This window comes from Sinocyclocheilus rhinocerous, unplaced genomic scaffold (assembly GCF_001515625.1).
Source record: "Sinocyclocheilus rhinocerous isolate Xijiao unplaced genomic scaffold, SAMN03320098_v1.1 scaffold945, whole genome shotgun sequence".
Classification (NCBI taxonomy): domain Eukaryota; kingdom Metazoa; phylum Chordata; class Actinopteri; order Cypriniformes; family Cyprinidae; genus Sinocyclocheilus; species Sinocyclocheilus rhinocerous.
The window spans coordinates 134,729-146,480 of NW_015629570.1; the positions used below are offsets into that span (position 1 = coordinate 134,729).

General features: G+C 39.1%; 4 protein-coding genes across 4 annotated transcripts in view; 1 reads left to right on the plus strand and 3 right to left on the minus strand.

Annotated features, from left to right (window-relative positions):
- LOC107739315 (aldehyde oxidase 3-like) overlaps nt 1–11,752 on the plus strand; it is a 28,769-nt gene that overhangs the window by 4,333 nt on the left and 12,684 nt on the right. Inside the window, 8 exon segments of the mRNA XM_016551402.1 lie at nt 160–224; nt 227–306; nt 390–479; nt 582–751; nt 9,307–9,433; nt 9,607–9,729; nt 9,847–9,943; nt 10,074–10,198. Coding sequence (XP_016406888.1) covers nt 160–224; nt 227–306; nt 390–479; nt 582–751; nt 9,307–9,433; nt 9,607–9,729; nt 9,847–9,943; nt 10,074–10,198 — 877 coding nt within the window.
- LOC107739317 (high choriolytic enzyme 1-like) lies at nt 949–2,097 on the minus strand. The gene is made up of 5 exons (XM_016551405.1): nt 2,029–2,097; nt 1,865–1,943; nt 1,632–1,772; nt 1,431–1,548; nt 949–1,339 (listed from the first exon to the last, which is right to left on the minus strand). The coding sequence occupies exons 1-5, from the start codon at nt 2,095–2,097 to the stop codon at nt 949–951; spliced, it is 798 nt and encodes a 265-aa protein (XP_016406891.1).
- Nucleotides 3,746–4,946, minus strand: LOC107739316 (high choriolytic enzyme 1-like). Its single transcript, XM_016551403.1, has 5 exons — nt 4,878–4,946; nt 4,701–4,779; nt 4,447–4,587; nt 4,246–4,363; nt 3,746–4,142 (listed from the first exon to the last, which is right to left on the minus strand). The coding sequence occupies exons 1-5, from the start codon at nt 4,944–4,946 to the stop codon at nt 3,746–3,748; spliced, it is 804 nt and encodes a 267-aa protein (XP_016406889.1).
- Nucleotides 7,778–8,995, minus strand: LOC107739318 (high choriolytic enzyme 1-like). The gene is made up of 5 exons (XM_016551406.1): nt 8,927–8,995; nt 8,766–8,841; nt 8,504–8,644; nt 8,303–8,420; nt 7,778–8,199 (listed from the first exon to the last, which is right to left on the minus strand). Exons 1-5 carry the CDS (start codon nt 8,993–8,995, stop codon nt 7,809–7,811), a joined length of 795 nt encoding a protein of 264 aa, XP_016406892.1. The 3' UTR covers nt 7,778–7,808.

The following is an 11,752-nucleotide window of genomic DNA, read 5'->3' on the forward strand; positions in this document are numbered from 1 at the left end:
CACATACAACTCTTTTTTTTAATTTTTTTTTTATGTGAGAAGACAGACACAGTTTGTACACATGCAGTTTTATTGCAAAGTGTGGTGCATTACCTGCTATTTTTTGTGCTGCTATATTGCATGCATTCCAGTCAGTGAGCACTGATTTTTGATTGACAGAAAATGGGATGAGAAACTTCTGGTAGAGGGAACACAGCTCTTAGAAGAAGAAATTTCTGTGCTCCCTACGAAGAGTATCGCTCGACTTTAGTACTCAGCTTCTTTTTCAAGTTTTACATGCAAGTGCTGCTGGAGCTCCAACAAAAAGTATGATTGTGCTAATCATTAGTTTAAAAACAGGACAATTTACTTCATTCCTAATTAAATAGTTTTTTATCTTGTCGTTAAAGGAGGTTGGCATGAATGATTTGCCATTAGAATATCTCAGCGCATTAAAACCCTTCAAAAATGAGGTGCCACAAGGAAACCACTCATTCCAGGTAGGCAGACCCCTAGTTACACAAAAACAAAATAAAGCTTGCATTTTTATATCAAGTGTGGTTAACAACTTCCTCAACTAATCATTACCAATTAAATTACAGCTTGTACCAGAGACTCAGTCTTCTAGTGACCCGGTGGGACGTCCCAATGTACACCAGGCTGCCCTTCAGCAGGCGACAGGAGAAGCTGTGTATTATGATGACATCCCTTCTGTTAAAGGAGAACTGTTTGTTTCCATGGTAACCAGCACCAGGGCTCATGCAAAGATCATGTAAGTGGAATGTAATTAATTCAATATTTAATGAATAATAGATTTTTAAAAACTAAACTTTGATCAGTCTGATTCAGTTTATTTTTCCCAACCCAATTACACATTCCCGAAATTGAACACCAACACAAGACAAAGAATCAGCTCATTCCATTATTCATCTACAGACACATGATACAAATTAAAAAAATTCCTCATCTTTAGCATCCATACAGCTTGTTGATCCTCAGGATGTCGGTGTTGGACATTCCCTGCCTCTGTCCGATTTCCACTGTCTCATCAGGAATGGGAGTGATGGTTTCCAGGCCAGGATGGATGGTGAAGGCTGTTTTTCCATAGTGCATGATGGAGCCGTAGTCGTATGGAGTGTTTTGGTTGTTGGTGTTTTGTTTCTGGAAGTTGTAGGCCGTATCAGGAGAGATGTTCTCCCAGTTGATCTTGACGTACTTGTCGCGATCACTCCTGGTTTGCTCATGGTTGAAGCCCAGGGCATGATTGAGCTCATGCTGAACGATGCCGTGATACACACAGCCGTTCCTGTTGAGGGAGACCACCTGTTTGCCACCAGTTCTACCAAGAGAAGAGAAGCACCTGAGGAGAGAGGAAATAAAGGGGTTAATTATTATCAATGTTTTGGACTAAGGCCAGTTAAATGTTTTTGCTTTTGTATGATTGTTCTCACCCATCTTTGTTCTCAATACTGATGTAGTCGGTCTGAGTTGATCTGGCCACAAAGCGGATGCAGGTTTTGGAGTGAAAGGTGGACATGGCGTTCGCAATCACTGATTTCTCATAATAGGCTGCAAACAAAAAGGCCGACAACTTTAAAATGAGATCTACATGAATGATAGAAATGTTCAATGAATGAAGGAGATTCACTCACAGAATTCACTGCTCACTGTGTAAGGGACCTCCACTATGTTGTCAGAGTTTTTCTTCCAGAAACAGTTGTTGTTTAAGCAGTAGCGAGAATTTCTGGTTTTGGGAAACACCAGATCTCCTTCAATCAAGACTTCAGAAGATCCTATATTTAAAGAATTAGAAATGTCCAGGTTTTTTATTTATTTTTTATTTAAATCATCTGTTGGGTTTACAGGAATATACTTGGTGCCTCACCATTGTTGGAGCCCAAAATCTGTGTAGTGATATCAACATTTTCTGGTAGAGGTATGAACACATCTTCATAGCTTGGTTCCTGTTTATGGAAGTAGAAGAATTACATGTTACTAGTGAGAAAAGTTCATCTTCTGAGTCCCTGGAGAGACCAGACAGGATCTTACCATGAAATAAGATGCCTGTGAGACGCCAAACAGCAGCAGCAGAATGGAGAGGGAGGCTCTTGTGTCCATGTTGTCTCGGTGTGTAGAGATGTTCAGGATGCTCCTGTGCTGAGCTTTGGTGTCTTTGTGCTGTCAGACCTGGACTTTATATTCTCCTGAGTAGGTGGGTCTACTGGGGGATTATGGGTAGGGTCTTAGTGTCCAGAGACTAATCTGTGTAACTACAGGGAGGAAACTCTGACCTCACCTGTTAGTCCAACAACACTGAAATGGACATGCTGCAATTCTTGGCTTTTTTTGACGTCCCAAAACAGTGGTATACAGGGAGTATCCACAACACTTTAAATACTTTATTGAGACAGATGTTTTTGTGAGAGAACATCTCATTTGACACATCCAAAAAATGTGCATTGTCATCAGTTGAGAAGTCATAGCTGAGTTAAAACAGTACTCTGATTTTACAATTCTTAAGTTACAGTATATCCGTGTAAGTGACTCAAATACTAATGGATCATCCTCATGTTAAAGAAAATAAGATAGAAAAGTAGTACTGAAGGTAACTAACACATGGGATAGACATTAAAAAGAAAAATGAGAATTTTCCACAAGCCAACAATCATAGAGTTAAGTAGAAAAATCTGATTGTGCTAGTTGCATTGTGTTAAGTTGCTGCATTATATATATTCCAGTCAGTGAGTTCTAGTTTCTTTCTGGCAGACAATGGGATTTGAAACTTCTAGTAGATGGAACACGGGAGTGGGGAGGAGTACCACAGTTCTCAAAATTTTACCTTTTGTTCTAATTAGTCAAGATGTGATTATGTTTGTCTGCTGAGGATTTTCTCAGTCAAAACTGCCAGGTTTTGTTATCAGTAAATATCTTGATACTTTGCGGATATCACTGTTAATTTTGACATGACTGTTAAGTTATGGCTACTAAATGCAACCTGGTCTCATGGCAAAAACATACCCGGGGGCACATTTTCGCGAGACGCGAAATACGTACCAATAAGTACATATCACTGCAGTTTCCAAAAGAAATGAACACTAGAGGCAGTAAAACTCCGACACCTTTTATTCCTTTTCACACACATTTACAGAGTTTCGATTAATAAAGCGTAATTTTCGCAAAATGACACGGTTGCATCAACAAATGCATTTTTATATCAGTTTTCCATTTGTTAACACTATCGGGTAGGTTTAGGGTTGGGTTTAATGTGGGGCATATTTCCAACACGATAGAGCATTAACTTTTAGCAACAGTACACGGATATTTGAATTCTGAACCGCCGCAATACGTACCCGAAGCAACGTAATAAAAACACAGCAATACGTACCTATATCAACGTAATAAAAATGTGCCAGGGTTCACGTATTGAACCCGTGTTTTAGCACCACTCAGTGGACATTTCTCTTTGAAACTGCGGCAAAACGTGCAGTAAGGTACGTAAAAACGGTGTTGCAGCAAAGTACTCAGAGGTACGTATTTTTATGAGACTGGGTTGACTAAATGACTTCCAACTCACACTTCTAAAAATTATTTTTTAAGGAATACGATTTTGAATAAGAAATATGAGGCTCATGTTTCATCTTGAAGTTTTATTAGCTTTATTTTTCCCACAAGATCAAACATTTTGGAAATTCAAAATCATAAAAGACAAAGACCATCACCTCATTACATTATTAATCTGTGGACAGGTAAACCATATTAAATTATCTTAAACCACACATCCATACAGCTTGTTGATCCTCAGGATGTCGAGTTTAGACAAATCCTGCCTCTGTCCGATTGCCACTGTCGCATCAGGAATGGGAGTGATGGTTTCCTTCCCAGCCTGGGTGGTGAAGGCTGTTTTTCCATAGTGCATGATGGAGCCGTAGTCATATGTGGTGTTTTGATTGTTGGTGTTCCGTATTTGGAAGTTGCTGGCCTTCTCAGTTGGGATGTACTCCCAGTTGATCTTAACATACTGGTCGCGATCACTCCTGGTATGCTCATGGTAGAAGCCCAGAGCATGATTGAGCTCATGCTGAATGATTCCATGATACACACAACCGGTCCTTTTGAGCGAGACCAGCTGTTTACCACCAATTCTACCAAGATAGGAGTAGCACCTAAGAAAAAAGAGAAAAAGAGAATATTCCACAAATCTTTGTTAAAATGTTACACTTTGTGAAAGAGTTTCTGCTAAAGACCAATTAAATGTTTCTTCCTCACCCATCTTTGTTCTCAATACTGATGTAGTCAGTCTGATTTGATCTGGGTACGAAGCGAATACAAGTCTTGTTGTGAAAGGTAGACATGGCATTCTGTATTACTGAGATGTCAGTAGAGGCTGCAAACAAAAAGTATCACATGTTTTAAAATACAATTTACACTCATAAACATATTTTCAATGACTGAAGGTTATTCACTCACAGTATTCACTGCTCACTATGTAAGGGACCTCCACTAGGTTGCTAGAGTTTCTCTTCCAGAAACAGTTGTTGTTTAAGCAGTAGAGAGCATTTTTAGTTTTGGGAAACACCAGATCTCCTTCAATCAGGTGTTCGGCAGATCCTGTAATTAAATAAACATATTTTGATGAAAGGAATATGTGTACGTTCAACCACATTTTAGATATATTCCCTGATTGTGTGAAACCCTTTAAAGCAATCTGCAAGATGCCTGACCCTTGTTGGTCTCCAAAAACTTTGTAGTGATGTCCACATTTCCAGGTATGGGTAGGAATGCATTAGGAGGGCCGGGCTTCTAATTATGAAAAAAAAAGAAAAAAAAGAAAAGTTATATTATTCTTACAATGAAAGTTCATCATCTCAGTGTATTGAGAGACTAGTCTAGAGTCTTACCCTGACAGGATTCGCCAAGGAGATGCCAACCAACAGCACCAGAATGGAGAGGGAGGCTCTTGGGTCCATGTTGTCTCCGTGTGTAGAGATGTTCAGGATGCTGCTGTGCTGAAATCTGGTGTCTGCAAGCTGTTGAATCTGAACTTTATATTCACCTATGTAGGTGGGTCAACCAGGCGTTGAGACTCCGATTGTAAAGGAAGGAGTGTCTGAACTCACCTGTTAATCCAAGAACTTGCACAACCAGAGAAGGCACAGATTGTTTTACTAATCCACTGAAATTAACAAATGTAATTTTTTAATTGTATGATAAGACCCAAAACTGTGGTAAACAGGGAGTGCAGTCAAAACTTTAAGTGCTTTCTCAAGACGGTACAAAAAAAAAAAATGCATCTGTCATGTGTGTCGTCATGAATTGGGGAGTAGAGGTCATAGTCCAGCTCATAATGATTTAGTATTTAGAACCAACTAACTGTACTCCTTTATTATATTCCTTTATTCCTATATTCCTATATTACTTTAGTCCTAACCACTTTAATACGTCTTTTCCAAGCAAAGGGTACAATAGCCCATTTCTTGGTAAATATTCACAATAGAATCCAAGTTACTTTTGCAAAAAAGTAACATTTATAACTTTCCTTTTTTTATTTTTTACTTCAAAACTTTTTATTGGTATTTTGTGTGACAATACAGATTGGTATAATGACAACAAGGTAAACAATAAGATATTGTCCATTATTAATCCCTTCCACGATCCCCCATTCATATTAACTCAGATGGACAGAGAAACAATGATAAAAAACCCCACCAATAAATGAATAATAGCAAGTAAAACAAAATAGATATAAGTAACTAATAAATAAGTTAAAAAAGTCCCTTCTAACAGATGACAAATATTACATGTAGCCAGTTGCAGGCGCACAAGGTAGGCCTTTAATATAGTCCAAAAAGGGATCCCGAGTCTTATAAAAGGATTTAAGTAAGCCAGAGAGTGAACATCTTAACTTTTCAAGTCTTAAACAGTAGAAAATATCCTGTATCCATCTGTCATGTGTCGGGGGTGAAGTGTGCTTCCACTTAAAGGGATACTCCACCCCCAAAATGAAAATTTTGTCATTAATCACTTACCCCCATGTCGTTCCAAACCCCTAAAAGCGTCGTTCGTCTTCAGAACACAATTTAAGATATTTTGGATGAAATCTGGGACGCTTGTGACTGTCAAGGTCCAGAAAAGTATGAAAGACATCGTCAGAATAGTTCATCTGCCATCAGTGGTTCAACCGTAACGTTATGAAGAGCGTACGCTCTTCTGTGTCAGCCGCAAATTAAGGATACGTTTTCTACGTGTATTTACGCTTTGATTTGAACGAAAACAGCGCATCCGTGCAGCGCAGCTGACACAGAAGAGCGTATGCTGCTTGCGTTCGTAAAAGTAAGAGTAAAAGTAATCTCGTCGCTTCATAACTTTATGGTTGAACCACTGATGGTAGATGGACTATTCTGACGATGTCTTTCATACTTTTCTGGGCCTTGACAGTGTAATTTACTTGCCAGTCAATCGGACAGTCACAAGCCTCCCGGTTTTCATCCAAAATATCTTAAATTGTGTTCCGAAGACGAACAAAGCTTTTACGGGTTTGGAACGACATGGGGGTTAGTGATTAATGAGAAAATTTTCATTTTAGGGTGGAGTATCCCTTTAAGAAGGATAGCTCATCTGGCCAAGATCATAGTAAAAGCAACAACTTTACTATCTCGGGCTGTCAGACCAGGTCTAAGGGATACCTCAAAAAGGGCTAACAAGGGATCAGGGTCTATATATTAGTGTTGAGAGCTTTTTTAAGTGTATCATATACACTTAACCAGAAAATTGCCATCTGTGGACACGTCCAAAACATATGCAGATGATCAGCAGGTGAAAGCTTGCAACGGTTACAGGCAGCGCTCCTGTCTGGGAAAAATTTTGCCATTTGGGCATTGGTGAAGTGAGCTCTGAATAGTATTTTACACTGAATTAAACCATGCCTAGCACATAAAGAACAGGAGTGTACCTGGGTCAAGATGTTATGTCATAGATCCTCTGTTATAGTAACTCCTAGGTCGTGCTCCCAGGTATCTTTAAGAGTGTCAGTAGGGTACACATTAATTGAATTGATTAAAATGACTGAGATTAGATGCTTATGGTTGATATTCAAATCAAGAAGATGGTCAATGTGCGTTTCAGGAAGACATTTAGGAAAGTGAGGGAACTGCTTCTGTATAAAGTGTTTGATTTGGAAGAACCAAAATAAGTGATGACTGGGTAAATTATACATTTTAGATAAGAAGGAGAAAGCTTTTTTTATTTTTTTACAGGCAAATACAAGTTGATGTAGTATGTGTGAGTATGATGGGTATTTTAGTGTGTGTCATGCTCAGCCCACTCAGATGACTTACATTTTAAAAGTCATAATGCATTTAAAAAGAAAATAAATCTAAGTGATTTAGTGGAATCCAGTTGTACTTGTTATTTGTGACAAAAAAAAAAGAAAAAGAAAAAAAGAAAATCTGGGTGTTGACCAAGAGTAACGGATGATTTGCTCTGCCCTGGAGCTTAAATGTGTGTCTGCAATAAGCTTTGTTTTGTTATGACAATCAGCGCACACCGTTTCATGCTAACATATGTCATTGCTCCCCATCTATGTCAGAGGGCAGAAGAAAGGCTAAGGAAATGTGTCTTCTGATAATTTATGAACTCAGACATTTCATTTTAAAGAGAAAAATTTTTTTTTTTTACTGCATGTTCATTTTTTTTTATTAACTTGATTTTTCCTTAGCCACATATTACAGAAATTTAACACCATAAGACCATCACCTCATTTGATTCTTCATTTACGGGAATGTGAACTACATTAAATTATCTGACACACCACATACATATAAAACTCATCTTTAGCATCCATACAGCTTGTTGATCCTCAGGATGTCGGTGTTGGACATTCCCTGCCTCTGTCCGATTTCCACCGTCCCATCAGGAATGGGAGTAATGGTTTCCAGTCCAGGATGGATGGTGAAGGCTGTTTTTCCATAGTGCATGACGGAGCTGTAGTCATATGGAGTGTTTTGGTTGTTGGTGTTTTGTTTCTGGAAGTTGTAGGCCATATCAGGAGACATGTTCTCCCAGTTGATCTTGACGTACTCATCACGATCGCTCCTGGTTTGCTCGTGGTAGAAGCCCAGGGCATGATTGAGCTCATGCTGAACGATGCCGTGATACACACAGCCGTTCCTGTTGAGTGAGACCACCTGTTTGCCGCCAGTTCTACCAAGAGAAGAGAAGCACCTGAGGAGAGAGGAAATAAAGGGGTTAAATATATATATATATATTGGACTTTGGACAAAGACCTTATGAATGTTTCTTGTTAATATTTAATGATTGTTCTCACCCATCTTTGTTCTCAATACTAATGTAATCGGTCTGAGTTGATCTGGCCACAAAGCGGATGCAGGTTTTGGAATGAAAGGTGGACATGGCATTCGCAATCACTGATTTCTCATAATAAGCTGCAAACGAAAGGGGCCACAACTTTACAATTTGATTTACATGACTGATAGATATGTTCAATGAATGAAGTAGATTCACTCACAGAATTCACTGCTCACTGTGTAAGGGACCTCCACTATGTTGTCAGAGTTTTTCTTCCAGAAACAGTTGTTGTTAAAGCAGTAGAGAGCATTTCTGGTTTTGGGAAACACCAGATCTCCTTCAATCAAGACTTCAGAAGATCCTGTATTTAAAGAGAAACATACTGATTAAATAACTGAAAATATTTGTAAGTCTTGTTAACATTTTTCCACTATTTTGTGAAACTCATTGCTGACTTTACAGAAATCTACAAGGTGTCTGACCATTGTTGGACTCCAAAATCCTTGTAGTGATGTCCACACTTTCCGGCTCTGACACAAACACTCCTTCAAAGCTTTCCTCCTGGTGGCAGAAACAGAGATGTTTAAAACGACTCATTTGAGGAACGCTGATTATTTAAGGGAGACACTAGACCGGATCTTACCATGAGAGGAGACGCCTGTGAGACGCCAAAGAGCAGCAGCAGAATGGAGAGGGAGGCTCTTGTGTCCATGTTGTCTCAGTGTGTAGAGATGTTCAGGATGCTCCTGTGCTGAGCTTTGGTGTCTTTGTGCTGTCAGACCTGGACTTTATATTCACCTGAGTAGGTGGGTCTACTAGGGGGTTATGGGTAGGGTCTTAGTGTCCAGAGACTAATGTGTGTAACTAAAGGGAGTACACACTCTATTAAGTCCTAAGCCTTGCAGAATGATGGGAGGTACCCCAGCTTGTTTAACTAATTCATCCATTAAGTGTATGGGCTGGACAATTTTTAATTTCTTTGAAAATCTAAATCACATTGTCTCAACCTTGTCTTCACATCAGCTCTATAGATGCATCAGTGGCTCTAGCCATGTCTGGAGTGATCACCTTCATCTCTGCCAAGGATGTTCCTGGTCAGAATCGAAGACTCTGGTTCAACAACCCAGAGGAGCTTTTTGCAGAAGAGGAGGTACCACAATAAATATTCTCTGGTTTAAAGATACAAAATGATCCCTACCTCAGATTAGATGTTTCAAGCCTTATTATATCTATCAGTAGATGTTACTTCTTCTTAGTCAATAATGCTTCTTTTTCATTTCAGATACATTGTAATGCTGTGTCTTGTCTGTTTGCCCTTTGCAGGTCATTTGTGTAGGGCAGATTATCGGCGCCATTGTGGCTGAAACCAGAGAACAAGCCAAACGAGCAGCCGAGCAGGTGGCCATAACTTACCAGGACATCCAACCTGCATTTTTCACTATAGAGGTATTTGTAAACAAAATCATATTCAGAAAAAAACTTCATAATGGAGTACTAAACAAAAGTTGAGGAGCAGCACGTTAATCTAATCCTACTAATCACCACACCATCTTTATTATTAAGGAGGCCATTGAACACCAGTCATTTTCTGACCCAAAGAGAAAACTGGAAAGAGGAAATGTGGAAGAAGGCTTTGAGAAAGCAGACCACATACTGGAGGGTTTGTACAATTAAATCTGAATCTCATTGGGATCTCTCCATATAGAATGCTTTTTTGAACTGTTCTATGACTTTTTTATATATATTTGTTTTATACAATGCACATTATAATTATTTTATATTTCTCACAGATGAGCTGTATATGGGTGGTCAAGAACACTTCTACGTGGAAACGCAGGGATTGATTGCAATTCCTAAGGCAGAGGCAGGTGAAATGGAGCTCTATGTTGCCAGTCAGCATGCAGCTTATACTCAGGTCTGTATTGCTCCATGGACATAAACGGATGGATATTATTCAATATAAAGATATTTATTTTTTATTAATGTAAATCTGTATTAAAAAAAAGAAAAAAAAGAAAGAATGTGGAGCATGAAAAAAAGTTCATTAAAAAATGTTATTCACATACTCTTCCTCAATGTTTGACCTAATTTTGTCTTTTGAACAACAGGAAGTGGTGGGCATCACTCTTGGCATTGATTCCAATAAGATCACATGTCATGTGAAGAGGCTGGGAGGTGGATTTGGAGGCAAAGTCATGAAGATTGCATCATTATCTGCCATCGCTGCTACAGCCACTTACAAGTATGGCAAAATGAGACTTGTACCTTTTACAGAATGGCACTTATTTAACTGCTTTTGTATTTGCCCTTATTGCTTATATTTAAGTGCATTGTTTTCTTATTTCTGTGAAGTGCAAAGAAAGTATGCTATGCCTTTAACACAATACTAAAAGATAATGCTAAGTACCGACTGTACACTCAAATTTAACTACAGGACTGGCCGTGCTGTACGATGTGTACTAGAACGTGGCGATGACATGTTAATCACCAGTGGCAGGTCCCCTTTCTTGGGAAGGTACAAGGTAATGTTTCACTATTGGTAACAGTATGTTGACTGGATAACTGTGAAGCATCACAACAGCTTAAGTCCTGCCTTTTTCCTACAGGTTGGATACATGAATGATGGAACAATCCTGGCTGCTGATATCACGTACTACAGTAATGGAGGATGCACTCTGGACGAATCCTCCTTTGTATGTTGGTTTTTAAGACTTAACAAGAAAAACTTTTACATTTTGAAATGGCCAATCCCTTTATGAAATGTTGAAAATCAATTAAGTAAATCCTGATAATAAGGAACTGTAAGCTAGGTTACCTTAAATTCCCATGTAGGTCAGTCTCCAAGTCACGTATCTTCTGTAATTTACTACCAGATCATGGAGAAAGCTCTCCTTCACATGGATAATGGCTACAAGATCCCAAATCTACGTGGACATGGACTGGTGTGCAAGACCAACTTACCCTCATATACAGCCTTCCGTGGATTTGGTGGATTTGGTGGGTTGACCACCATTGAGGGCGTGCTACATGAGGTGGCCGCCAGATGTGGCTTACCTGCACTACCTGCACAATTGAAGACAAGTTGATTAAACAGAATTCAAACAGTTGTAATGGGTTGAAATTTGAACTGGTAGCCAAAAGACTGTATGTTAAAAACCCTACAACTGTTGGTTCATGATGTTGAGCTGTTAAGGTAACTTTTGATGTGTCAGATCATGATAATATTGTTGGGGTTTTCATTTCGACTCTAAAAATGCAATCCAAAAAATAAAAAAATGTCTTTCTGTACAGGTGAGAGACATCAACATGTACAAGGATGAGAAATGCTACACCCACCACAAGCAGCTCTTTTCTGCTCGTGACATGGTGCGGTGCTGGAATGAGTGTCTCGAGAAATCTGACTACACCCATCGATGTCTGTCCATCGAGCAGTTTAATGCCCACAACCACTGGAAGAAGAGAGGGATCT

Excerpts from the sequence above, each read along its gene's own strand:
- LOC107739317 (XM_016551405.1), bottom strand. The coding sequence starts at position 2,097 with ATGGACACAAGAGCCTCCCTCTCCATTCTGCTGCTGCTGTTTGGCGTC. Across the intron at positions 1,549-1,631 it reads CACAGTGAGCAGTGAATTCT|CCTATTATGAGAAATCAGTG; the intron begins GTGAGTGAATCT and ends TTTTGTTTGCAG. Across the intron at positions 1,340-1,430 it reads AGTATTGAGAACAAAGATGG|GTGCTTCTCTTCTCTTGGTA; the intron begins GTGAGAACAATC and ends CTCTCTCCTCAG.
- LOC107739316 (XM_016551403.1), bottom strand. The coding sequence starts at position 4,946 with ATGGACCCAAGAGCCTCCCTCTCCATTCTGGTGCTGTTGGTTGGCATC. Across the intron at positions 4,588-4,700 it reads GTTTTTGGAGACCAACAAGG|GATCTGCCGAACACCTGATT; the intron begins GTCAGGCATCTT and ends ATTTAATTACAG. Across the intron at positions 4,364-4,446 it reads CATAGTGAGCAGTGAATACT|CCTCTACTGACATCTCAGTA; the intron begins GTGAGTGAATAA and ends TTTTGTTTGCAG.
- LOC107739318 (XM_016551406.1), bottom strand. The coding sequence starts at position 8,995 with ATGGACACAAGAGCCTCCCTCTCCATTCTGCTGCTGCTCTTTGGCGTC. Across the intron at positions 8,842-8,926 it reads CACAGGCGTCTCCTCTCATG|GAAAGCTTTGAAGGAGTGTT; the intron begins GTAAGATCCGGT and ends TGCCACCAGGAG. Across the intron at positions 8,421-8,503 it reads CACAGTGAGCAGTGAATTCT|CTTATTATGAGAAATCAGTG; the intron begins GTGAGTGAATCT and ends TTTCGTTTGCAG.